Here is a 24,680-nt window from a genome sequence, read left to right as displayed (position 1 = left end):
TAAAGGAAAGGAAGGACGAGCCGTAATTTTGCAGATGCCAAAGGAGAGCTGTAATTTGAGGCCTGACATGATGGCAACAAAGGAAAATAAAAACCTGATGTGGAAAGTCTGGCCTGAATTGGAGAGTGAAAAATGGAGAGATCTCCTTGTGTGGAGATCTGAAGACCTGAGGATTACAAATTTGATTAAGGTGGAGGTTGGAGCTGTGGGGATAATTGGACTTGAAAGGAGCATGAAACAAGATTTGGAATACCCCATAGGCTTCACCTTTAAGTATGGAGGTTTGGCCGGAAGAAATATGGATCCTGTTGGGCCGGAGCTTCTCCGAGATTTGGTGTTTAACATTATGGACTATCAAAGAGACCGACAGAGAGGAAGTGAAAGAGAATTAAGAGCCTCGGATGTTAGATCTCCAGGCTGATTGTATATTGAGACTGATAGACATTTGTTGGGGACTGAAACCGGGAAGGGGGTATGGGTGGAATAGAAATTGGGAATTTAAAGGGTATATAATTATAAATTGTTTTCCTTTTTGTATAGGTATTTGTATGAAAATTGGGAAATTCGTGGAAGGGAATTATGGTCGATCTTAGAAAATGTTTTAAGAATAAGTATTGATGCATAAGTTTGGATGAGAGCTAAGATTAGATAAAGTAAAATTGGTTTTTTAAAGTGAATTAAATTAGGTGAGGACTTGCTGAGCTAATAATTTGAATTGGAATACAGAGAGGGGAGGTGTGAGGAGGTCTGAGAAATAAGTTAAAAGAAAAGCAAGTAATTGAAATTCTATGTGTTTTTAATTGTTTATAAGTTTTGTATTTTTGTATTTTTATTTTTTGTCTTTTTTGTTTTTGTATTTTGTATTATTTTGGAAATGCTAATAAATATTCATTTTTTAAAAAAACCACAAAATCTCATAGTCCTTTTCCCCCCATAAAAAATTATTGAAACTTTTTCACGATACAGAGCAATTAAAAACAAACTAATTTAAATGAAAACTAAAAGGAGAAAAGAATCACCACATAATTATCTCTGTCAACGAGCTGTTGACAGAAATTGTCTAGGGCACCATCTTCCTCCTGGAAGTCAACTCATCTCACCCTTTCCTGAAGTGCATCCTCAGAGGGACAACTCTGCTTTCATCTCTGGTTCAGCATTAATTTCTGTCCTCCCTGTCAGCAATAGAGATACACCACCCTGTCAGCGATAGAGAGCCTTCCATTTGAACCACAAATTGATTCCGCTTCACATTATATTCTTCAAATGCTATCACTGGTGGCTATCACCATAGTACACTGCATCTCAGAGTTAAACACCGTATTGGTGCACCACAACTATTGCACCTTTCATTGCAACCGGGGAGTCTGGGGCATCAACCTATCCTTCACATATATAAAGAGTCTTTCTTGGCTTAGAGCATATTCAGTTTTGCTGTTTTGTTTTTTTGTTTGGTTTTGTGTTGTTTTGAAAAGAGAGATACAGTGCCCCTGTCTTTTAAGCTGCATGGTTTTGTTCAGTTTACTTTCTTTGGTATGTGAGCTTCTTGTGTGCAGGAAGATTCAAATTATATATGAGTGTGTGGATGCACTGTTAAATAAGCAATCCTTCACATGTATTCTGAGTTGAAAGTTACAGAAGGACTATATAACCTTTCCAAACATTTCAGTAAGCTCTTGGTTCCAGTTTTGAATAAACATTCACAAACCTTTTATTGATAATAATCAGCTAAATAGTCTGAGGATCTATACAACTTTGTAACATGCAGAAAACAGCAATCTTAGAGAAACCAACGACTGGAACTGAGGGAAGTCGGGGTGGGATGGGGGTGGGTTTTGTGTGGGAGGGGGGAGGGAGGAAAAATGGGGGGGGGACAAGGATGATATGTCTTTGGATAATATGTCTTGTTATAATTTTGAATAATTTCCTTTTTTTAAAAAAAAAGTAAGCTCTTGGTTCCATTAGACCTGTCTGGCTATAAGGAGTGGCAAGTTCTGATTCTCATGGTTCTCTGGATATTTAGAGGTCTGTATTATTTCATAGCAACACACACAGAAAAACTGAATATGAGCAATCTTGGCAATTCATTATTTGTCACCTGAATATCTAGCACTAAAACCTGAGGTTGTTTAGTTTTTTTCTGATTTATTAAAATATATTTTATTATTTATTTAATGATGCTATAATGTTATTTCAGGGACCTCCAGGTGTACCTGGACTGGCAGGAAGCCCAGGAGCAAAAGGGGAACCTGGAGATGTTTTTTTTGACTCTGATTTAAAAGGTGATAAAGGAGATCCAGGATTCCCTGGACCTCCAGGTGTTCCTGGAAGAGAAGGAAGACCAGGGCGGGATGGCCTGCCAGGTGCCCCAGGTCTTAAAGGTGCATCGGTAGGTGTATGTCTATGTTTGCCCATTGTACTGTCTACTATATTAACTGTAGGGTATTACTGTCACAAGATGTCAGCACGTTCATCCTATCTTCTTATACACATCTGATAGCAACACTCTACGTTACAGTTCTCATTCACTGGAACGCTCTTGCAGATAAATCCCATTACAATATTTCTGCATGCAGTGCTGAATACCTGCAATAATACCTGCTTGGAAGTAGACTAGGTAGCTCTCAACATTTTTGGTGCACTTACTGTGTTTAAACATCACTGTTAACCTGAGTTTAATTTTCCCCCATGTTGATATTTTCAAGAATGGGTCTGACACTTTGTTCTTCTTATTTTATTACTATATTTATCTGTTGTGCAATGGCCCTGATGTCACACTTTCACCCAGTCTGTGACATTCTGTGACAGCCAAACCTTTGTCACTTACTACCACAAAAGATGTAGGTTTGGTGACTTTATGGCAAAGTGCATAACCAGTTGGTTATGCCACTACACTACACCTGTTGTCAAAGGGCTGACAGGAAGAGCAGGTCAGAGAGGAAGATGCAAGGCTAACTTGCAGTTAGTTTCTGTATTAAGGAAAGGAAAAAATACAAGGAGGCTCATAAACGCAAACTCCCCTAATTAAGAAGTTGCTTGAACTGGCATGCAGCCCCTCCTTCGCTCTCAAGCCTTCTTAGTTAGGGCTCCTCCCCTGTAATCTTCCTCTACAGTGAGCTCCAGGAGCCTCTATGCCTGTCTGGCTCATTGCTCGGCAACATGTAACATCCTAGGGGTAAGTGGGGCCGGAGAGCTGTCAGCAGAGGAGCTGTCAGGATGGATCTGGGGGAGAGATGCAGGACCTCTGTTGTCTCTGTTGCAACCTGCATCCAAACTGGAAACCTCATCATTCTGCCCTGTTCTGGGCCATTTGCCTGCTTCTGCCTCTTAATGATCCCTCAAGCTTCCTGCTTCTAGTACCTCCCAACTTGTTCCCTCCTCTGGGGGTCTCTTGAGTGGGAAGCTTCCACCACTCTTCCTCACCCAAGCAGTAAATGTGGCTGTACATCGGGGGTAGCCAACATGGGGCTCCATAGATATGGTTGAACTTCCCATCAGCCCAGCCAGCATGACAGTGGCAGCGATGATGAATGTTGCAGTCCAACAACATCTGGAGGGCACTGTGTTGGCTATATATCCTACATATGATCCCTTTTAAATGAAGAATAGCTACAAATATTCTAAATATACCCACATCTGTAGACTGGTGATGGCTGAACTCCCAACCCACACTTTGGATTATGTCGAAAACAAGCTGTTACTTTCTTCCTAAAAAGTCTGTGGATATCTTAGCTTGTTTCCAAGGCAATCTAAATCCAGCCCACCCTTTCAACCTCACTCTTTTCCAAGCATAACAAAATGGGTCTCAGCAATATCCCTACTGGAAACCTAGTTGCTTTTGTCTTATAATGAGGGGCAACTGTATTCTGAGCAGCAAGTAATTTTAAATGATCCTGTTTCAGGAACAGAATTTATGCACATTGGAAAACATTTATTCATAATCCAGTGTGGCTGGAGCTTGTTTATTGTAATGGTTAATCCAGCTACTTTAGTTAAACTAATGCAATATCATAAAATAAATGTTACTCTTTGATGTATAAGGTGAAGAGGTTATTGTTTTATTGTTTTCTTAAAACCAGGGAACAATTGGGTTAAAAGGAGAACGTGGCCTCCCAGGAATAAGTGGTTTTCCAGGACCCCGTGGAGAGAGAGGTTTTCCTGGTTCCCCAGGGGTCGGGCCCTCTGGGCCACCTGGTGATAAAGGGGACAAAGGTCTTTCAGGGATTCCCGGCACACCAGGATTTCCAGGTAACACTACTGATGGTAGTCATACAAATAGCTACTATTTACCCAGATGACAATTTCAGCAATACTAAAACTGCACAAAATATTTTTTAAAAAACCAGTCACAGAAATAGCAGCAGAACTGGTGTGAAACTTCATGCAAAGTGATGTTCATCCTTGCTTCTCGGGACAGATTGCAACAATTAAAACACAATGTTAAAAACAGTTTAAAGCCACTTACAATCAGAAAAACAAGGTGAATCCTTAAAATATACATTTCAGGTGTCAAATGTAAAGCGCATTGGCAGAAAGCTGTATAATGAAGATGACAGATGTATCTCTGTGGGGAGAGAGCTGCACAGCTTAGTCTCTGTCACAGAGAATCCCCTCTCCTAAGCAACCAGCCCTCAAGCTTCTGAGGGTGGAAGAGCTAAGAAGAGGGTTCCTCTGCTTTCCTTACCACTTGAGGGTTGCTGTAGCGAAGGGGGTGGTCTTCCAAGTGTTTGGGGCCTAAGTCATTTAGGGCTTTAAACCCCAACATGAACATTTTGAATTGGGCCTGGAAAGAAACTCCAATTCCAATTCCAATTAAACTTTTTATTGTGCTAGCCATAGGCCATGACATCATTCAGAAGAAGAACAAAAAGAAAAAACAAGAAATAAAGAACAACAATAACCATAAAAATCATCAGACACAGTCACAGCTACTAAAATTATTTGTTGCATTAAATAGAATAGAATAGAATAGCAGAATATTCTCAGATATGATGTGCAAATTAAATATCCGAATTCCTTTTGCGGTTGACTGCTATTTTGTCTAGTTCCTTCTTCCTGATCTTCTTAGTTGCCAGCACATAAAGTAACAAAGTTGTCGGTGTCGCTCAGAAGCCATTTCCCCCTTTCCCCCCTATTTAAATGCTTTCCATTCGTAAACAGGGGTTTTATAAATCGGTCTCTTGGGTCTATATACCGTATTTTTCGCTCTATAGAACGCACCGGACCACAGGAGGGGGAGAACAGGAGGAATTTTTTTTTCTTGTTCTCCCCCTCTAAAACAAGGTGCGTTCAAGGTGCATTCACCCAAAGCCTACGGAGTGCAGCAGGAGTTCTTCAGGCTTCAGGCTCTGGAGGCTTCTCCAGGCTTCAGTGAAGGCAACCCGAAGCCCCTGGAGCACGGCAGGAGTTCCCGCTGGACTCCGAAGGCTTCAGGTTCCTTTTGAACTGCTCTTTGGGGCTGGCGGTGGGAAGCACTGCTTTCCCCCACCACCAGCCCCAAAGAGCAGGTCGGGGAACAGCGCAAAGGCTGCATGCAGCCTTGCCGCTGCCCCTGAGGTTGTGGAGCTGGCGGTGGGGGGAAGCACTGCTTTCCCCCACTGCCAGTTCTAAGATCCCTGAAGCCTTTGGAGCGCAGCGCGAGGTCCTGCTACGCTCCAAAGCCTTCAGGGATAGCTTTGTGCAGCCATCCCCAAGCTAGAAGAGCAAGATGGAGCACTCCGTCTCGCTGTTCTGGCTTGGGAACAGCCTTTCTAGCCTCTGCAGGGCAGCCATCCCCAAGCTAGAACAGCGAGACGCAGCGCTCCGCGGCGCTCCGTCTCCCTGTTCTGGCTTTCGGCTTAGCCGTGCAGCCTGCATTCGCTCTATAGGACGCACACACATTTCCCCTTAATTTTTGGAGGGGAAAAAGTGTGTCCTATAGAGCGAAAAATACGGTATAACAGGCACTGCAATAAATAATGGCACGCAGGGTTGTCCACAGAGACAGAGTCTCTCTTTGTAATGTACTTTGCTGTACCGTCCATCCAACACTGCCGAGGGCATCAGTTGGAATCGTAGTTCTGTAAAAGCAATTCTTAGTACAGCAAGTGGGAGCTTTGTCAGGTATCTGGCTTGGGCATGCTCTGTTTTGATAAGTGGGAACCATGGTGAGCTCTTGGTAGAAGCAATCATGGTTAGATCCCTTTCTGCATCAGACCTAAAGAGACAATCTCTTAAGTGCCTCTTATCCATCTTCATGATCACCTGAAGATCTTGTAATTGATATTGGGACAAGAGACGTTGGATGCCAGCCTTCCAGCATTTGGTCTGTTCCTGTTCTATGTAAGACATAGCAGGAAATCTCTTCTCCGAAAGAGATTGAAGTCTTTTCACATAATTTAGGCACAGACAATCAATTCTAGCCTGTATTGTTGTCACGTCAGCTTCAGCACGAAGAAGAGCAGCTGGGATCCCGTTGGGGAGCGAGAGCACTTTCCTGAGGAATTTGTTCTGCACTATTTCTAAGGCTTTGTTAGCCTTTGGGTCCATGCCCCATATCGCTATTCCATAGAGCATCTGGGAAACCACTTTGCTGGCAATGATTTTCAACACAGGTTCTAATAACTGGCACTCACCATTAATGCCCCACAAGATTTCTGCTCTTTGAGTTTCGTAGCCTCAATGTGCCCCTTCCATGACAGCATCTCAGTGAAGAGAACTCCCAGATATCTGAAGGAGCATGTTTGCTTCAGATTCTGCTGATCCATTTTCCATTTGAATCTGGGACTACGCTTCCCAAAGACCATAATTTTGGTTTTGGGGTAATTCACGACGAGGTCTTCCCACTTGCAATACATGCTAAACGCTGTAAGCAGATTGTTAAGACCTAATCAGGAGAGTGATAGGAGCACCACATCATCGACATACAGCAGACAATATATTTCCCTATTGCTAATTGATGGGGCGGGGGATTGCGCCAGTGCTAGGTGTGGCACCATACCATTTATGTAAAAGATGAAGGGTGTGGGAGCCAATATACAGCCTTGTTTCATGCCTTTTGATGTCTTGAATGCTTCCAACAGACCTCCCTTTAAACCCACTCTGACTCGTGTTTTAGTGCCGCAATACAATTCATGAATTAATAATAATAGTTGTAAGTCTATATTGGCATTTGAGAGTTTCTCCCACTGTCTATTACGGTTGATTGAGTCAAAAGCAGCAGATAGGTCAATGAAGGCAGCGAACAGATTATGTTTGTTTTGATTGGTGTATTTGTTGATAATAGGAGAGTGTAAAACGCTGGTCAGTGGTACTATATCCAGCTTTGAACCCTGCTTGTTCCTCATATAGGGTGCTATTTTCACTAAGCTAGACTGTTAGTTTGGTGGAAAGAAACTGAAAACCACTGAAGCTGTTTGGGCTATGTGAGATCTAAACGGCACCTCACCTGACTGGTGGATTTTGAACCAATTGAAGTTTTCAAATTGTCTTCAAGGGCAGTCATTTCTATCCCAAAAGGACCATACAGTGGTGCCTCGCAAGACGAAAATAATTCGTTCCGCGAGTTGCTTCGTCTTGCAATTTTTTCATCTTGCGGAGCGCGGATTCCCCGGGTATTAACGGTTTTACGAAAAAGGAAGCAAACTTGCAAGACGTTTTCGTCTTGCGAAGCAAGCCCATAGGGAAATTCGTCTTGCGAAGCACCTCGAAAAACGGAAAACCCTTTCGTCTAGCGAGTTTTTCGTCTTGCGAGGCATTCGTCTTGCAGGGCACCACTGTATATAGTGAACCATCCACTGTGATCGCCTGAACTTCCAGCACTGATGATGTACCCAGGAGCACCTCCAAGCTGTGGACCTGCTTCTTCCAGGGAAGGACCATCCTGTCTTGAAGAGGCTGTCTCCCCACCCCCTAGAGATGAGAACTTGGGACACACAAAACCCATCATCTCCTCCAAGCACCAGTCTGACACCTCAGTCACTTCTCCCTGTTTAGGTGGAAGAAAGAATTAAGAGCTGGCTCTGGGTGTCATCTGCATATTGATGGCACTTCACTTCAGATCTCCTGGTGAATATTTTCAGTGGCTTTGTATATATGTTAAATAGCATGTGGAACAACCTGGAACCCTGTGGGATACTACAAGACAACTCCCATGGGGATGAATTGTAGCCTTCTATGACTACTTTCAATGCCTGGCATCTGCAGGGAGGGCTGGAATAAAACCCTGCCTAAAATCCTGGGGAGCCTCTGCCAGTCAGTGTAGACTATCCTGAGGTAGATGGACCAATAGTCTGACTCAGTATAAGGTAGCATCCTATGGAGTCCTTCAGAAAGCACAAAACAGTGTACAAGGTACCAGTATATGAACAGGCAAGGAGGAGTGAGGTCCTGCATTCTCAAAAAAGAGTTGTTGAAAAGGGGAAAGAAAATGAATCAGATATATATGAAATGGAAATGGAGGATACCTAGAGGCTTCATACCAAATCAATGAAAAGCTGGAAGGACTGGATGATCACAGAATCATAGAATTGTAGACTTGGAAGGGACCACAAGGGTCATCTAATGCAACTCCCTGTAATGCAGGGATCTTGCCCAATGTGGGGCTCAAACCAAAAATCCTGAGATTAAGAGGCTCATGTTCTGCCAACTGGACTACTTAAAAATTGGCATCGAATAGCTTAATTGAAGAAAACAGATGCTGAAATGGAAATGCCTTCCATACAAGGATTTGGAGGAGGAGAAGATAAAATCACAAATGATGAAATGGATAATTATCTGGATATTACATTGATGGAGTTGAGATAATAATTTAAAAAAAGCTTTGGGAAAACTTCAGTTTTTCAGTTCTAGCAGAAAGAATTTATTTTGCATACGATTTGGAGCAAATTCAGAGAATGCTGCTACTAAATTTATGGAAAAAAGATTGGAAAAAATGAAAATGGAAGGTCCTAGAAGAGGAGATCAGGATATTATCATAAATACAACAGGAAATGGAAAAACAAGAAGAAATGGAATTTGAACATAAAAAACTGGGTGTGAACTAAAGGATGTACAATAATAATAAATCTGGAATATTAGCCCAATATGTGACCACAGTGGAAAGATTTTTAAATGGACATGGATGGGAGAATTTATTTACTCAATATGGAGTAATGGTGGTGGGAATTAATGGAGATAAAGTTAAAAGAAAACATGTGACTGACATTTACCAATTGGACTTTGCTTCGGAAATAGAAATGAATGATTCTGAGACACCTTGACTTTTAAAAAAATACAGTGGTACCTCTGGTTAAAAACTTAATTCGTTCTGGAGGTCCGTTCTTAACCTGAAACTGTTCTTAACCTGAGGAACTACTTTAGCTGATGGGGCCTCCCGCTGCTGCCGCACAATTTCTGTTCTCATCCTGAAGTAAAGTTCTTAACCCAAGGTACTACTTCCAGGTTAGCGGAGTCTGTAACCTGAGGCACCACTATATTGTTTAACAGAAAGTGGAGAAGATGGATGTAAGCATGGACTGAATGTTTTAAACAATCCTTTTTCATGTACCTGGCAGATGGAAAATTGGAAATTATTTCTTTGTACCTTTCTCTAATGTTTCTTTTTCTTCTGTCTTTTTATCTCTTATATTTTATTTTTCTTTCTTTCTTTTTCTTTGTCACTCTTCTTTGTTTTCAATCTTTTCCCTTCTTCCTTTGGAGTGCTATGTCTGGTGCCTTTATTAAAGTCCAGAAATTGTATACTCATGGGGGTGGGAGATGGTTGATGGAGGACCCTGGGTGAGAGACAGGAAAATGTTGGTCTCCCAGGTGAGAGGCTGGGAGAAGAAAGGAAAGAGCCCAGGTGAGAGCTGGGAGGAGCTAGTTACTATCTTCTGTGGGGATAAGAATTACTTTTAGAGAAGACTCCGTATTTTTTTATCCTTATTTGTACTTTTTTAGTTACTATTTTATTGTATTATGAAAAAGTTAAATAAAAATCTCATACAAAAAAATAAAAGACTTGGGGAAAAATAAAAATAGGTTACTCTTACTTGAATTCTGCTTTTTTAAATGATGTTATTCTTGCTTTCAGATTGAGACTGTTGCTTCAGAGAAGTAGTTATATTATTTCTCCAGTTCTTACCCCTTTGCACAACTAATAGGCTCTTTACACTTTTATTCTCATTTGCAAGTCAACTCACTAGTTCCTAGAGGACTTCCCTTGACGTATGCCATGTAGACCAGAGTCTCTCAGTTCTGCTTTAGCCAGCTGCCCTCTGACCTGGCCAGTGAAGGCTGTTCCTTGTTTCGGTCAGAAGTGAGCTATTATTTATCTCTTCACACAGTTAAAACTTCCCCTCCCAGCAATGTATATAACTAAATTTAAATTTTAAAAATTATTTTTTCTCCCAGAATGTAACCATTTCTTCATAGCAGCTGGCACAAGCCAGACAAGGTGGTCTCTCCCATTGGAGAAGAATTTGAGCAAGTGATCTTGTGTCTTCCGGAGGGAGGGACCACCCCCAGGTTAAGGAAAGCCTTGGTAGCACCTCAGAGAACAAAAATGCACAGGTAAAAAAAGTCAATTTCCCATAACTTCTATTCATGTGTAGCTATGATAATATTTTCAGCTTTATATCCAGTTATACCTCTGAGAACGTGATCCGTGCAGGAGGCATGTTCGCAACCCGCAGCGTTCGCAGCCTGAAGTGCTGTGTCTGCTCACGCGTGAGATGCGATTTGGCGCATCTGTGCATGTGCGTGATGTGATTTTGTGCTTCTGTGTATGCGCGAGCGCCGAAACCTGCAAGTAACCCATTCCGGTACTTCCGGGTTCGACGTGGTCCGCGACCCGAAAATGCGCAACCTGCAGCATTTGTAACCCAAGGTATGCCTGTATAGGGAAGCAACTTAAAACATTAGTTGCTGGTGCTCTTGGGGGGAAAGAACCAATGTAAAACGCCAGAAAGCTTATTTGGAAAAGGAATCAAAATGACTATGTGCTAGTAATAGTGTAACAGTATACAAGTATGGTAAAAATGTTATTCTTCGCTGGGTGCGGAAGGATCCTATGCGTGTTTGTTCAGAAACAAGTCTTGCTGTATTTAGTGGGGCTTACTTCCTAGTACGTATGTTTTGGATTTCAACCTGAGTTACTCTTCTTCCTCTTTCATCCATTAAATGTAGGAGAGTATATTATTGAGATAATGTTACTTATTATGAAAAGCAACTGAGTGATAACATAGCAAATTAACAAGCATGTATCTTTTTAATGCATTACAAGGACCCAAAGGTGAAGCTGGACGCGTCATTTCTCTGCCTGGTTCTCCAGGAGCAGATGGTTTTCCTGGCCCCCCTGGAATTCAGGGCATCCAAGGTAGTTTATCTCATATTAATGTGGAGAATTGTTCTGTAGCTCTCCCATTCCATCCAAATTCTCTTGTTTGTGTTAGAACCAGTGCTTTTTTTCTGAAAATGTGTTTAGGGGTACTCTCATTTTGACTCAAGAAAATCACAATTTTATAGTTCAGATTGGGGGAAATAAATACAGTAAATGGACAAAAGTGCAAAGATTCACAAAATGTTCAGGGGTGTGCGTACCCCTGCGTACCCCCTCCCCAAAAAAGCACTGGTTAGAACTAAACATGAGTCATTTTGTTTTTAACTGCACAGGTGACAAAGGAGATCCAGGGATCCCAGGAAGGCCTGGCCTGCCTGGTGAAAAAGGCCAGACAGGTCCACCAGGAATAGGGTTTCCTGGCTCGCCAGGGCTCCCAGGTATGTTGTGCTTTATTTTGTGGTTGTAAGAGAAGGCGTAATCTGATAGGCAGCCTATAAATAATAAAATAAAAATTAAATACTGTAAAACGTTATTTGTAGTAAAACATTGTTGATCGTTTAACAACTGGAGAGCACCAAGTGTTCTACCTCTGCTTCTTGAGAGTGGTGTAGATCTAGGAAATCCTGCTATGTAGGGAAAGGTATAAGACTAAAAGTGTGATTCTGGAACAAATAACAGAATAAATGATGTGAGGAGGGAACTGTAGCCAAAAAAGAGGTGGTAAAGGAACACTTAGGTAGTTTAAAAGAAATCAAGTCTCCGTGGCCTGATGAACTGCATCTAAAGGTACTAAAAGAACTTGCAGATTTAATCTCAGGGCCTCTGTCTATAATCTTTGAGAATTCTTGGAGAACAAGGTGAGGCCTCTGCAGATCAGTGGTGGGCAAATGATGTCCCCATATTCAAAAAGAGGAAAACAGAAAACCCAAGTGATTACCGACTGGCGACCTTATTGATACCAGGAAAGGTCCTAGAAAAGGAATACTGTGATTACAAAGACCCAGCATGGGTTTCTCAAAAACAAGTCATGCCAGATGAATCTCATTCCCCCGCCCCCCTCTTTTTATGAATGATGATCAAGAGTCTGGAAACCAAGCCTTATGAGGAGCTTGAGGGAGTTTAGCCTGGAATAGAGGAGACTGAGAGGAAATATGATAGCCATATTCAAACATCTGTAGGACTGTCACATGCAAGAGGGAGCAAGCTTATTTTCTCCTGCTCCAGGACACAAACCAATGGATTCAAGTGATAAGAAATGAGATACCAACTAAACATTAGGAAGAACTTTCTGATGGTAAGAGCTGTCAGACAGTGTAACAGACTCCCTCAGAAGGTGGTGGATTTGCAAGAGTGGATGGCTCCTCCAACTGGAGGCTTTAGGCAGGGTTCCCTGAAAGTATTGCCGCCTCTTCTAGAGGAGGAGCCATCCTGCTCTCCAGATCTTCCCTGCCTCTGATTGTGTAGGTTGGGTCCCCTATTCTCTGCAGAACCTAATACTTTTTCACTTTTTAGAGTGGATTCTGGTTGTTTTGTTTGCTTCAAATCCTCTGCCTGTAGTTGTTGTCTCTGTTGTCCTGTGTAATAATAATAAGTAGAGGAGGTAAAAGCAGAAGAGGAGATCCCTTCCCTGTTTCCCATTGTTGAAAAGAAAAGAGAAAAGTTTCTTACTGTTTGTCTCTGTTTTTCTCCTTTTTCATATTTACAGTTTATATTTGGCCCCTTTTTGCCAGCACGAGGATTTTTTAAGCTGCATTGCAGCTGGGACTGACAGGATTGTGTTGCAGCAAAGCTTGCTGCTCAGTCTCCCTGTCAGAAGTGTTCATTTCACTGATTGTTTCCCCCTTTGTATGAACAGGAGAAAGAAGTGGCTCAGGTCACAGTCTCTGCATAGGCTTGAAGGAAAGAGATCCGTCTTGCCAGCAAAGCTCATTTCTTCTCCTAGTCAGTTCAGTGATCTTAGCTAACGTGTCTACCACTGTTGCAGACACCCAGTGAAGCAACAGGCTTACTGAGGGATAGTTATGCAATGGTTGTTCCTTTGACAGGAAAGGCCATTTTCCACGTTTTTTGGTGGGAGAGACATCGGTGATAAGCTATATAAAGATATATAAGGAAGGCACCTTTGTGGAAGAGCATTCCACAAACGGGGAGCCACTGCAGAAAAGGCCCGTTCTTGTGTTGCCACGATCTGGCCCTCACGTGGTGGAGGCACACAAAAAGAGGCTTCAGATGATGAACACTGAGTCCAGATCAATTTGAGCCATTTCAGGCTTTATAGGTCAAAATCAGCACTTTGATTGGGCCCAGAAGCTAATTGGCAGCCAGAACAGTTGGGCCAGGATTGGTATAATATGCTCAAACTGTCTTGCCATGGTGAGCAACCTGGCCTCCGAGTTCTGCTCCAGCTGAAGCTTCTGAACTATCGTTAGTGGCAGCCCCACATATAACACATTGCAGTAATGCAGCCTAAAGGTTATCAAAGCCTAGACAACAGAAGTTAGGATATCCCTGTTCAGATAGGGGTGCAGCTGGGCCACCAGCCGAACATGCCAACAAGGCCACCTGAGCCTCAAGCGACAGCAAAGGATCCAGGAGGACCTCCAAGCTTCAGAGGGAGTGTAACCCCCTCAAGAGCAGGCCACCTTCCAGCAATCTGGTCTGGGGAAGCACCCACCAACAGTGCCTCTGTCTTATCTGGATTGCAACGTCACTTTGTTGGCTCTCATCCAGTCCATTACCGAGGCAAGACATCAGTCCATTATTGTGATGTATGAATGTAGCCAAAGAGTGTGGGTTAGCTTTGTTCGCACCCTCCACTAGTATGCAGTCCTGGCAGATTGCTCTTCTAGGCGGGGGGGGGGGGGGGAGGGTCCCCGTCCCTGTCTTTAAAAAGGAGCATGTTGATGTAGAAGCAATAGGTACTCCGTCAGATACCAAGCACCCTCTCTATTTTATTATTTATTTAATAGAATTTATACACTGCTTGATTATAAAAAAACAACTTGAAGTGGTTTACAAAAGATAAAACAGTAAAAGCAATAAATATTTACAACCCTACTTTAAAAAATACAAGTTAAAATACTAAAACAGATTAAAATTACGGCTTTCAAATCCAGTCATTCCCTGTATTTTTAAAAATTGGGTTTCTAACATAACTGTGTATTGAGCCGTATTATCATGTCTTTGATTTTGTAGGTTTTCCTGGTCAGTCAGGCCCACCAGGTGTAACTGGAGAAAAGGGAGAACCCGGTTCTCCAGGGTTACCAGGTGCACAAGGGTCACACGGACAAAAGGTATTTATTAAGAGCTTCATCTAACTTCTACCAATTATAGCTGCAGGTACTAGCAGTCATGGAGGTTCAGACGTTGGCCATCCTCTGTAGAGACTCCAGGAAGGCATTGCTAATGCATGGCTTGACATTCTCCCCTGGATTATTCAGGCATACTTTGTGTTTCTCCGGACGGTGGGGGTGTCATCTGACACCAGCTCTATCTCATTCGGGCAGAGTTGGAGCTCTTCCAACTCTATGATTCTATGATTCTATGATTCTATGATTCTATTTCATGCACAATTGTATTTTTCCTTTTTCTTTTTTTGGCAGGGACTTTGCGGCTAGAGGGCAGGAAGGAAGCTGTTTTTTTATTTGATTTCTTATCCACTCTTCACCATGAGGTCCAAGGGCGGGTTAAAACAATTTTTAAAAATACTATATTAAAATCAATTATGACAACTTTAAGTCAAGAGAGCAAGGCGAGTTCACACACACACATATAGTGCCAAAGGTGAGAGGACATCACCACATGTCAAAAGCTACATAAGGAAGGTGCCAGACACACGTCTCTAGGGAGGAAGTTCCACAGCTTAGGGACTCCCACTAATAATGCCATCTCCTGGGCCACCACCCCTGAACTTCCTCTAGTGTGGAACTACCAAGAGGGCACCTTCTTCTCAATTTTTTCTGTTTAATTTCTGAACCTTTCTTGCTATCTCCATTAGCCTCTTCTGCTGACATGATGCATCTTCTCCCATCCTATGTGAAATGTTTATTCCTTCCAAATCAATTCTTCATCCCCCTCACAAAACTGTATGAGAACTTTCTTCTGCTGGCACCTTGGTTCTGTGATATTACAAAGTTCATTATTATTCTATAACATCACAGTAGATTAACCAGTGATGTGGGAATGGCATAAAGTTTTTACTTTTTAGCTTATTAGACATATTTATCATTAGCATTTGATTTTTTTATTAATACACAAAAAAAGAAAACACCAGTTACACCGTTACCAAATGAAAAACAAGTAGAAATCATAATAAAAGAACTAAAAAACACAAAACGTTAAAGTGAAAAATAATCTTTTAACTATAAGCCGGACCTCCCATCTACTTCTTAATTCAATTACACATAACTTGCTGCCAATACAAACTGTCACCATATTTTAAGTTACAGATAGGTAGCCGTGTTGGTCTGCCATAGTCAAAACAAAACAAATTCCTTCCAGTAGCACCTTAAAGACCAACTAAGTCAGTTCTTGGTATGAGCTTTCGTGTGCATGCACACTTCTTCAGATACCTGAAGAAGGTATCTTCTTCAGGTATCTGAAGAAGTGTGCATGCACACGAAAGCTCATACCAAGAACTGACTTAGTTGGTCTTTAAGGTGCTACTGGAAGGAATTTGTTTTGTTTTGACCATATTTTAACTAATTCTTAATTTATCTTAGGTCTCACATCGTTCTTAAGGCTACTACTGAAATTAGTCAAATGCAATGGAATTCAAGCTACTGTAAACATTTTTCAAATATATTTTAAAGACTTCCCATTTTGCTACAAATGTCTGTTTTGGTTTATTCTTTATTTCTTCGGATAAGCTGTCTAGTTCCACATATTCAGTCAGTTTTTGCATCCATTCTTGCACAGATGGAAGTTTATCAGATTTCCAATTTGCAGCAATTAGAACTCTTGCTGCAACCGTGGCATATAAAAATATATCCTTTTTTTATATATATAAAAAAAAAGGAGTGTCCAAACCTGTAATTCCCAGAAGATAAGCTTCTGGTTTTCTATCGAAGGAGATGTTTAACATTCTTTGCAATTCTAAGTGGATGTCTTCCCCAAACGCCTTAATTTTCTTTGCATTGCCACCACATGTGGTAAAAAGTGCCTGGCTTTTCTCCACATCTCCAGCTGTCGCTTAGGACACTCTTATACATCTTCCAGGGCATTAAATATCATTGATATTGCATTTTTTAAAAAATTCTCTCTTAGGGTACAACAAGCTGTGAACTTCCAATTATTTTTCCAAAAATTTCCCGTTGGGACATAGTTATTGCATACCCGAAGTCTTGCGACCACTTGACCATGGCTGCTGTACATTTTAGAGAGGGCTTTGCTTTTGGAATTTACTAGCTCAGATTCAAATCTTGAAATTTCTGTTGCAAAACCCTTTTGTTTATTAGATTTAAATTTCTCAAATATTTGATGGTATTGTAACCAATCGGAAATATACTCTCTTAGTTCCTCAAAGCTTTTTAGTTTTATTTGGTTGTCTTCTTTCTTTAAGAGTATTTTATATGTAGGCCAGATTTCTCCTTTTCACTGCAGAGGCTTCTGTTAGAGATGTCCACCATGGGACTTTGGGTTCTAATAAATTTCCTGATCATATGATCTGTAAAATTTCTGTGTATTTTGGCTGTCCCATAAATTAGGTATGCGTGCCATCCCCATCGATTATCAAAACCCTCCAAGTCTAGGAGGTCCAGGTCTTGCAAAATACACCACTCCTTTAACCAAGTGGCGGGTGGTGCTGTGGGTAAAACCTCAGCGCCTACGACTTGCCAATCGCATGGTCTGCGGTTCGAATCCCCGTGGCGGGGTGAGCTCCCATCGTTCGGTCCCAGCTCCTGCCCACCTAGCAGTTCGAAAGCACCTGTGCTGGTCCCGGGGGGAAGGTTACCGTTGGCGTAGTCAAAGTCTGGTCCTGGGTCAATAGCCTGGAAACAGTTCCGAAGGAGCGGGGCGAGGTCCGAAGCAGGAAGCTGGGCGGGGACAGGAACACTGGAGGAACAGGACTGGATGCTGGCCGAAACAGCTCTTCATCGACGTTGCTCCCGCAACCTGGGACCGGGCTGACTGGCCTTTATCTTCTCTGAGGCCAGGGGCGGTCCCGGCCCCCAGGAGACCCGCCTCACCTGGCCTTAAGGCGAACACTCCTCCTGGGAAAAAACAGTTCCCTTCGCCTCTCTGCCCTGAGCCTCTGCAATTCTGTAGAGGCTGAAGGGTTACTGGGCCCAGGGGGAGACTCACCTGCAGGCACTGAGTCCTCAACCACCTCTGGAGCCAGAGTGGAATCACCTGGTGCCTGCTCCTGAGGATCCGGCACAGGTGCAGGCGCTTCAGAATCAAGGCCCTGCCCCAGTTCAGCCGGCCCTGGAGGCGGGGACTCCTGTGCAGGCTGGGATTCCTCTGGTTCAGCCTCTGAATTGGAATCCCAGGCCATCACACCAAACCCCCCTCCCAGGCCCCCCCCTCAATCGAGGGTCTGGACCCGGCTTGCTGGGGTACGCCGCATGGAAATCTTGGAGGCAGGCGTGTGGATGTCGGCTGCTGGTTCCCAGGAAAGGTCCTCCGGTCCATACCCCTTCCAGTCTATGAGACACTGCAGCTTTCCCTTGCGGTATCGGGGGTCCAGAATGCGTTCCACCTCAGGCTCCCCCGAACCAAAACTGGCTGCAGACAGTGATGGTTCGGGTGGAACTCGTTGGGTGGGGCCACCGGACTAGAAGGGACCTGTGGAATACCGGGTGAACCTTCAGGGTTGTGGGCAACCGGAGAAGGAATGCCACAGGCGAGACCTGGTCCACGATAGGAAACGGGCCGTTGAAACAGGCGTCCAGCTTCCGCGAAGGTCGAGAAGGGTGGAGGTGGCGAGTGGAGAGCCATACAAGGTCACTGATGTGGACTTCCGGCCCCACCTGGCGGTGGCGGTCGGCCTGGGCCTTGTACGCCTCCTTGGCCTGGCGCAGTTGCTCCATCAATAGCTGTTGCTGGGACTGGAGCTCCTGAAGCCACTGTCACCGCAGGGACCGCGGATGCCGGCAGCACATCCGAAAACAGCCGTGGATGAAAACCGTAACTGGCCTGGAACGGGGTCTGCTGGGTGGACGCATTCACTGTGTTGTTGTAAGCGAACTCTGCCAATGCTAGGTGGTCGACCCAGTCATCCTGCTGGTAGCTGCAGTAACACCGGAGGTACTGCTCCAGCACCGCGTTCGCCCGTTCCGTCTGGCCATCGGTCTGTGGGTGGTAGGCTGATGAGAGACAGACCTCTGTCCCAAGGGCCTGGTGCAAAGCTCGCCAGAACCGGGATGTGAACTGAACGCCCCGGTCGGACACCACATGCTCAGGTAGGCCATGCAGGTGGAAGACATGCTGAAGATACAGCTGAGCGGTTTCCTTAGCTGAGGGTACGGATGGGCAGGGGGCACAGTGCACCATCTTAGTGAAGTGGTCGGAGAAAACTAGAAGGCAGGTGCAGCCACAAGACGGGGGTAAGTCCACTACAAAGTCCAGAGAAACCGTGTGCCAAGGACATGGTGGAACCGGCAACGGTTGAAGAAGGCCGGGGGGTCGCCCGGTAGGGCCCTTGGCCCGCCAGCAGACATCACAACCAGCGACGTAGCGAGCCACGTCAGCCTTCAGGCGGGGCCACCAAAACTCACGGCTTACCAGATGGGTGGTCCGATACCACCCAAAGTGTCCCGCGGCTGGGGCATCATGGGGCATCTGGAGAACCTCAGCCTGCAGTGGCCCTGGCGGGATGTATAGGCGACCGTGGTGCAGAAGAAGGCCCTGATGCAAGACCAGCCCTGGATACTGAGGGCATGACCCTTTGGCCAGTTCCCAGAGTCATTCCTGGGCCCAAGCGTCGACCCGCTGCTGTTCCAGCACCCGAGCCTGCAGTGGCTCAGCCTCCTGGGTGGCCAGGAATGCAGCCGGTGGTAAGATCGTGGTGGGTACTGCTTGCTGTACCGTGTCTGCGTTGTCTTCAGGTTTCCGGGACAGGGCATCTGCCTTCTGGTTTTGGGAGCTAGGGATGTAGCAGATCCGGAACTGGAACCGGGAAAAGAACAACGCCCACCGGATCTGCCTTTGGTTCAGCTTGTGGGTAGTCTGGAGGTACTCCAGGTTCCGGTGGTCGGTTCTCACCTCCACCGGGTGTCGTGCCCCCTCAAGATGGTGGTGCCAGACCTCAAAGGCCACTTAGTTCCCGCTCCCACACAGTATAGTTACGCTCCGCTGGAAGGAGCTGGCGGGAATAGTAGGCGCAGGGTAAGAGTGGCGCTTCAGGTCCGTACTGCTGAGACAAGACGGCACCGAGAGCCGTACTGGAGGCGTCGGTCTCTACCACAAAGGGACGAGAGGGATCAGGATGTTGCAAGATCGGCGCTCTCTGGAAACAGGCCTTCAACCCCTGAAATGCCTCCTCTGCCTCCTTGTCCCAGGAAAACGGCATCTTGGGGTGCAGTAGCCGGGTCAACGGGGTGGTGCGATGAGCATAATCTGCAATGAAGGTCCGGTAATAGTTGGCGAACCCCAGGAATCGCTGTAGGTCCTTGCGGTTCCGAGGTGTCGCCCATTCCCGAACCACTGCCACCTTCCCAGGATCCATCTGCACCCCATCTGGAGACCAAGGAAGTCCACTGACTGCTGATGGAACTCGCACTTGCTGAGCTTTGCATACAGACGGTGCTCCCACAAGTGCTGCAGCACAGTCCGGACATGACCCTCGTGGCGAGCCCGGTCAAGGGAGAAAACCAGAATGTCATCCAAGTACACCACCACGTACTTGTCTAGCAAGTCCTGGAACACGTGGTTGATGTACCGTTGGAACACAGCAGGCACGTTGCACAATCCGAAGGGCATAACCAGGTATTCGAACTGCCCGTACCGGGTCCTGAATGCTGTCTTCCACTCATCCCCGGCTCGGATCCGAATTAAATTGTAGGCCCCCTGGAGGTCTAGCTTGGTGAACACCTGCGCCCCTCGCACCCGCTCCAGCAACTCCGAAATAAGGGGCAAGGGGTACCGGTCCGGGATGGTAATTTTGTTCAGGGCCCGGTAATCATGGCAAAGGCAGAGCTCCCCACATTTCTTCTTAACAAAGAGCACTGGCGCAGCGGTGGGCGAGGTAGAAGGCCTAATGAAACCACGCTCCAGGTTCTTGCGCAAAAAGTCCTGCAAAGCCTCACACTCTGGCTCTGTTAGAGAGTTTAAGTGACTCACCGGCAAGGGCGCTCCGGGCTGGAGGTCTATGCCACAGTCAAAAGACCGATGCGGCGGCAGCTGGTCTGCCCCCCGTTGCTCAAACACGTCTTGGTAGTCCGGGTACTCGGCGGGCAGCGTAGATGCAGCCTCCTCAGTGGGTGCGGCTGCTAGCATCTCGGACCGAGCATGGGGACATGGGGCTGGGAAGTGCACCATCCGATTGACCCAGTCAATCTGAACATTGTGAGCCTCTAGCCAGTCCATCCCGAGCACCAGGGAGAACCGGGGCATGGAGGCAATGTCCAAGGTTCGCACCTCCCAGTGCTGCTGGAGACACAGGACCAAGGGCTGGGTCTCCCAAGTGACAGCACCCGAACGCAGGAGCCGTCCGTCAATTGCCTCCACCTGTACCAGTTCTGGCTTGTTCTGAAGTGGCACCTGATGATGAGCGGCAAAGGCAGCGTCCATATAGGAGCGGGTTGCCCCCGAATCTACCAGAGGGTGGGTCTATCCAGGGCCCACCTGGAGGGTAGAGATGCACCGGAACCATGAGATGTCGCAATTCCACTGGTGAGGGCCCCTCTTGCATGGTTTGGGACCCCAGGTTGCTAGGGCCTTCGGCTACTGAGGTTTTCCTGCGACTGGCATCTTCTCAGGACAGGATCGGGCGTAATGTCCACTCCCACCGCAGTAAAGACACAAGTTCCCCTCCCGACGCCGCATCTTCTCCGAGGGGGAGAGGCGAGGTCGCGCAGCCCCGAGCTGCATTGGCTCGTCCGGCAACTTGGCTGTGGGCGTGGACCTGCTGGGAAGGACTGGAGCCAGGAGCCGGGGGTGCTGGCAGTCCCGTCCTCCAACCGATCGTCTATCTGCAGGCTCCGCTGAATAAGGGCGTCCAGCGTGGTGGGACGATCCATCATGGCCAGCTGGTCCAGTATCTCATCCGAAAGCCCCTCAAGATACTGGTCCCGAAGTGCAGAGTCATTCCAAGACAAGTCTTGCGCCAACAGCCGAAATTCCATGGTGTAGGCGGCTGCAGTGGACTTGCCCTGTTTCAAACGCCTAATTGCCCGGTTGGCCTGACTCTCCTTCTGGGGGTTGCCAAACACAGCCTCCAAATGGTTGCAAAACCCCATATAGTCTGTCAGCAAGGGGGAGTCTTGCCTGAGCAGCGGCAACGCCCACTTGGCCGCCTGGTCCTTTAACAAACTGATCGAAAAGTGCACCTTGGTGCGGTCGCTAGGGAAGTTCCGGGCTCGCCCCTGAATATACAACTTGGTCTGGGCGAGGAACATGGGAAAGCTGGCCGGGGCCCCATCAAATTTCTCTGGCAAGGCCACTGGGTACTTGCCTGGAGCTGGGACATCGGTCACAGGAGCCGGTAGGGCGTCCAACCGCTGCTGAAGTGCCATAACCGCATCACTGAGCTGTTGCACGGTGTGAGTCAAGGCCTGGTTCTCCTGGGCCAATGCCACCAGCACAGCTGCCTGGTCGGCCATGGCTTCTGGCTTTTCCCGAACGCACCCCAACGATGGGGGAGTGCGGGTGTGGCGGGAGCCACGTGACCCGGAAGTGTCTGCGGACAGCGCTGGCTCCCGGCCTCTAGAGTGAGATGAGTGCACAACCCTAGAGTCTGTCAAGACTGGCCCGTACGGGCAGGGGTACCTTTACCTTTACCTTAACCAAGTGAAGCAGGCTGCCTCATAGTATAATTTCAGATCGGTTAGGGAAAAGCCTCCTCTGTCCTTTATATCAATTAAAATTAGGTGTTTGATTCTGGGTCTTCTCCCTTCCCATAAAAACTTGGAGATCTCATTTTGTCATGTCTTGAGGCAGCCTGCTTCACCCAGTATTAGGATCATTTGAAATAAAAATATTAATTTGGTGAGGACATTCATCTTTATAGTGGAAATCCCCAGAAATGAAAGCTTCAGCCTACTCCAGGTTTCAAGGTGTGGATTTTTTTGTGTGGTTTTTTTTAATGTTCAACCAAGTTTTTGTATAGTTATCCTGGAATAGGTTTATATTTTGGGGGGTAATCCAAATGCCCAAGTACTTTGCTTTTTGGCATATTAGCATTTGAATTAAATGTTGCTGTAAGATCCCCTAAATAATATTTATTGATTTATATTTGTTGTATTTTGGCACAAATGAAACACATGGAAAGCTTTAAAGCTTTTACACCAGGTTTTCCTGGTGCCAAAAGAGCTTTTAAACTCTCCACCTTGCTTACTGACTCTGGGAGACTCTTCTGAGATGTCAGATGGCCCTTTGCTTGGGGTGGGGTAAGAACCGTTGGGTGTTCCATTGGGGGTGACAATATACCATTTTGGCTTTACATGCTATGCCTGGAACATGACCCCTGTGCAAGTTGTGAGTTGACAATAAAACAACATAAAAACAATACAAAATAGTAATTCAAAACAAGAAAGTTTTTAAAAGCTGCATAAGCTTGTCAGCATAAAAAGGTTTTAAAGAGACATCTGAAAGTCAGTAACAAGGAGGCCTGCTGAATCTTTGATGGAAGAGTTTTCCACTGCATAGAAATGGCTAGACTAGATGCTCAGTTTCTAGCTGAATGCAGTCAAGCCTCTGTAAAGGGGGGACAAGTAGCAGTGCTCCACTGGATTATCTCAGTAATCGAACCAAGATATAACTCTTGTCAGGCCATAAGGTATCGTGCACCCAAGTCATTTGGGACTTTACACAAGAAACATGGACCTGGCTCAGTAAAATATAGCCAGATGGTGTAAATGTTTAGCAGAGGTCACTGCTTAATTGTAAAAAGAGAGAGAAAACCCTCAAAGTGGTTTACAAAAATATGTTGATGGAATTTACCCCCATCATGCAGCCTCACAGCTGCATTCTGCACTAGGTGGAGCTTCCAGAGCAGGCCCAAGGGCAGCCCCACATAGAGCACATTGCAGTAATCCATTGTCATGGATAGCCATGCCTGGACTGCAGCGGCTAGGTTATCCCAATTCAGATTCATCTATAGGTGGCATACAAAATGGGGCTGGTAAATGTAGTCCTAGGTCACTTGGGCCTCTAATGACAAAGATGGACCTCCCCACAAGTTGTGTCCCTGTTCTTTAAGAAGTGCAATCCCATCTGGAATGGGCAACTAGTCCAACTATTCCAGACCCAGGAATCACCTGCTCACAGAGCTTCCATCTTCTCAGGATTCAGACTCAGTTTGTTGTCTCTCATCCACCACTGTAAAATAGCAGTAGAGACTAAATAGTGCCCTGCATAACCCCACAGAACAAGTGCCATGGAGCCAAAGAACACTCTCCTCTTGCTACTCACTGGACTCAACCATGCAAGGAGGAACTGTGCCTCCAGTGCCCTTCCTACACACCACTTGATCCAGGACACCATGGTCTATGGTATTAAAGACAGATTGTGTAAGAATCCTCTCTGGATTGCAGTGTTGTCCTTATTTGTTGATGGGATGCTTGCTTTCATTTTATTAATGTCTGATTATTCTAATACGTTAAGGGTGAACCTGGATTAGGTCTCCCAGGCCCTAAAGGTTTTCCTGGTCCACAAGGACGAGATGGCCTTCCTGGATCAAAAGGTGATCGAGGCTTACCTGGCATACCAGGAGAAAAAGGATTTCCAGGTGTGACTGGCCAGCCAGGATCCCATGGTAAGCTTTTTGCCATTACTAGCTAAATTGTTATGATGCAGGGTTTTCCCCCTGCGTCAATAATTCACATTAGGTGACATTTATGGCCAAACATAACCTGGGTGGCCTTATACCTCATTTATTTCCCACATTACTCTCAATCTTTCCTTGTTATTTCTCCTTTCTTCACTTCAGGGAAGTCTTTTCTCCCATTTGATTTTCAAAATACAACAATGGAAGCACCATGTTGGCCCTATACAATAGATTTACTCAGTTGTAGGTTCCATTAAATTAAAAGGGACTCCCAAATAAATGTTTGTAAGGTTTTAGTGTTAGTGACATTGGGGTTATATGGAGTATTGTAAATCACTTGGGATACCTCATGGGAAGCATTTCATAAATGAAATAAATAATTCACTCATTCATTCTACAAAGAGTTGTTGTTGACATTCGTCTCTCTCAAGATACAATGGAGTGCATCTCTGGGGT

The 24,680-nt window shown here is 45.4% G+C and overlaps 1 protein-coding gene and 1 long non-coding RNA gene across 5 annotated transcripts in view; one reads left to right on the top strand and one right to left on the bottom strand.

Moving 5' to 3' along the window:
* Positions 1-24,680, top strand: part of COL4A1 (collagen type IV alpha 1 chain) — a 183,476-nt gene that overhangs the window by 79,630 nt on the left and 79,166 nt on the right. For all 4 annotated transcript variants that reach the window (XM_081855451.1, XM_081855453.1, XM_081855452.1 and 1 more), the window contains exons 25-30: positions 2,195-2,386; positions 4,077-4,245; positions 11,240-11,332; positions 11,629-11,733; positions 14,492-14,589; positions 24,062-24,212. In XM_081855451.1, coding sequence (XP_081711577.1) covers positions 2,195-2,386; positions 4,077-4,245; positions 11,240-11,332; positions 11,629-11,733; positions 14,492-14,589; positions 24,062-24,212 — 808 coding nt within the window. The remainder of the gene's footprint in view (positions 1-2,194; positions 2,387-4,076; positions 4,246-11,239; positions 11,333-11,628; positions 11,734-14,491; positions 14,590-24,061; positions 24,213-24,680) is intronic.
* The window catches only part of LOC309338478, a 118,164-nt gene that overhangs the window by 65,893 nt on the left and 27,591 nt on the right, over positions 1-24,680 (bottom strand). The window lies entirely within an intron of this gene.

Source organism: Podarcis erhardii (genome assembly GCF_964252035.2).
Source record: "Podarcis erhardii genome assembly, chromosome: 3".
Classification (NCBI taxonomy): domain Eukaryota; kingdom Metazoa; phylum Chordata; class Lepidosauria; order Squamata; family Lacertidae; genus Podarcis; species Podarcis erhardii.
The sequence above is the reverse complement of the archived record's forward strand: the minus strand, read 5'-3'. Positions and strand labels throughout refer to the sequence as shown.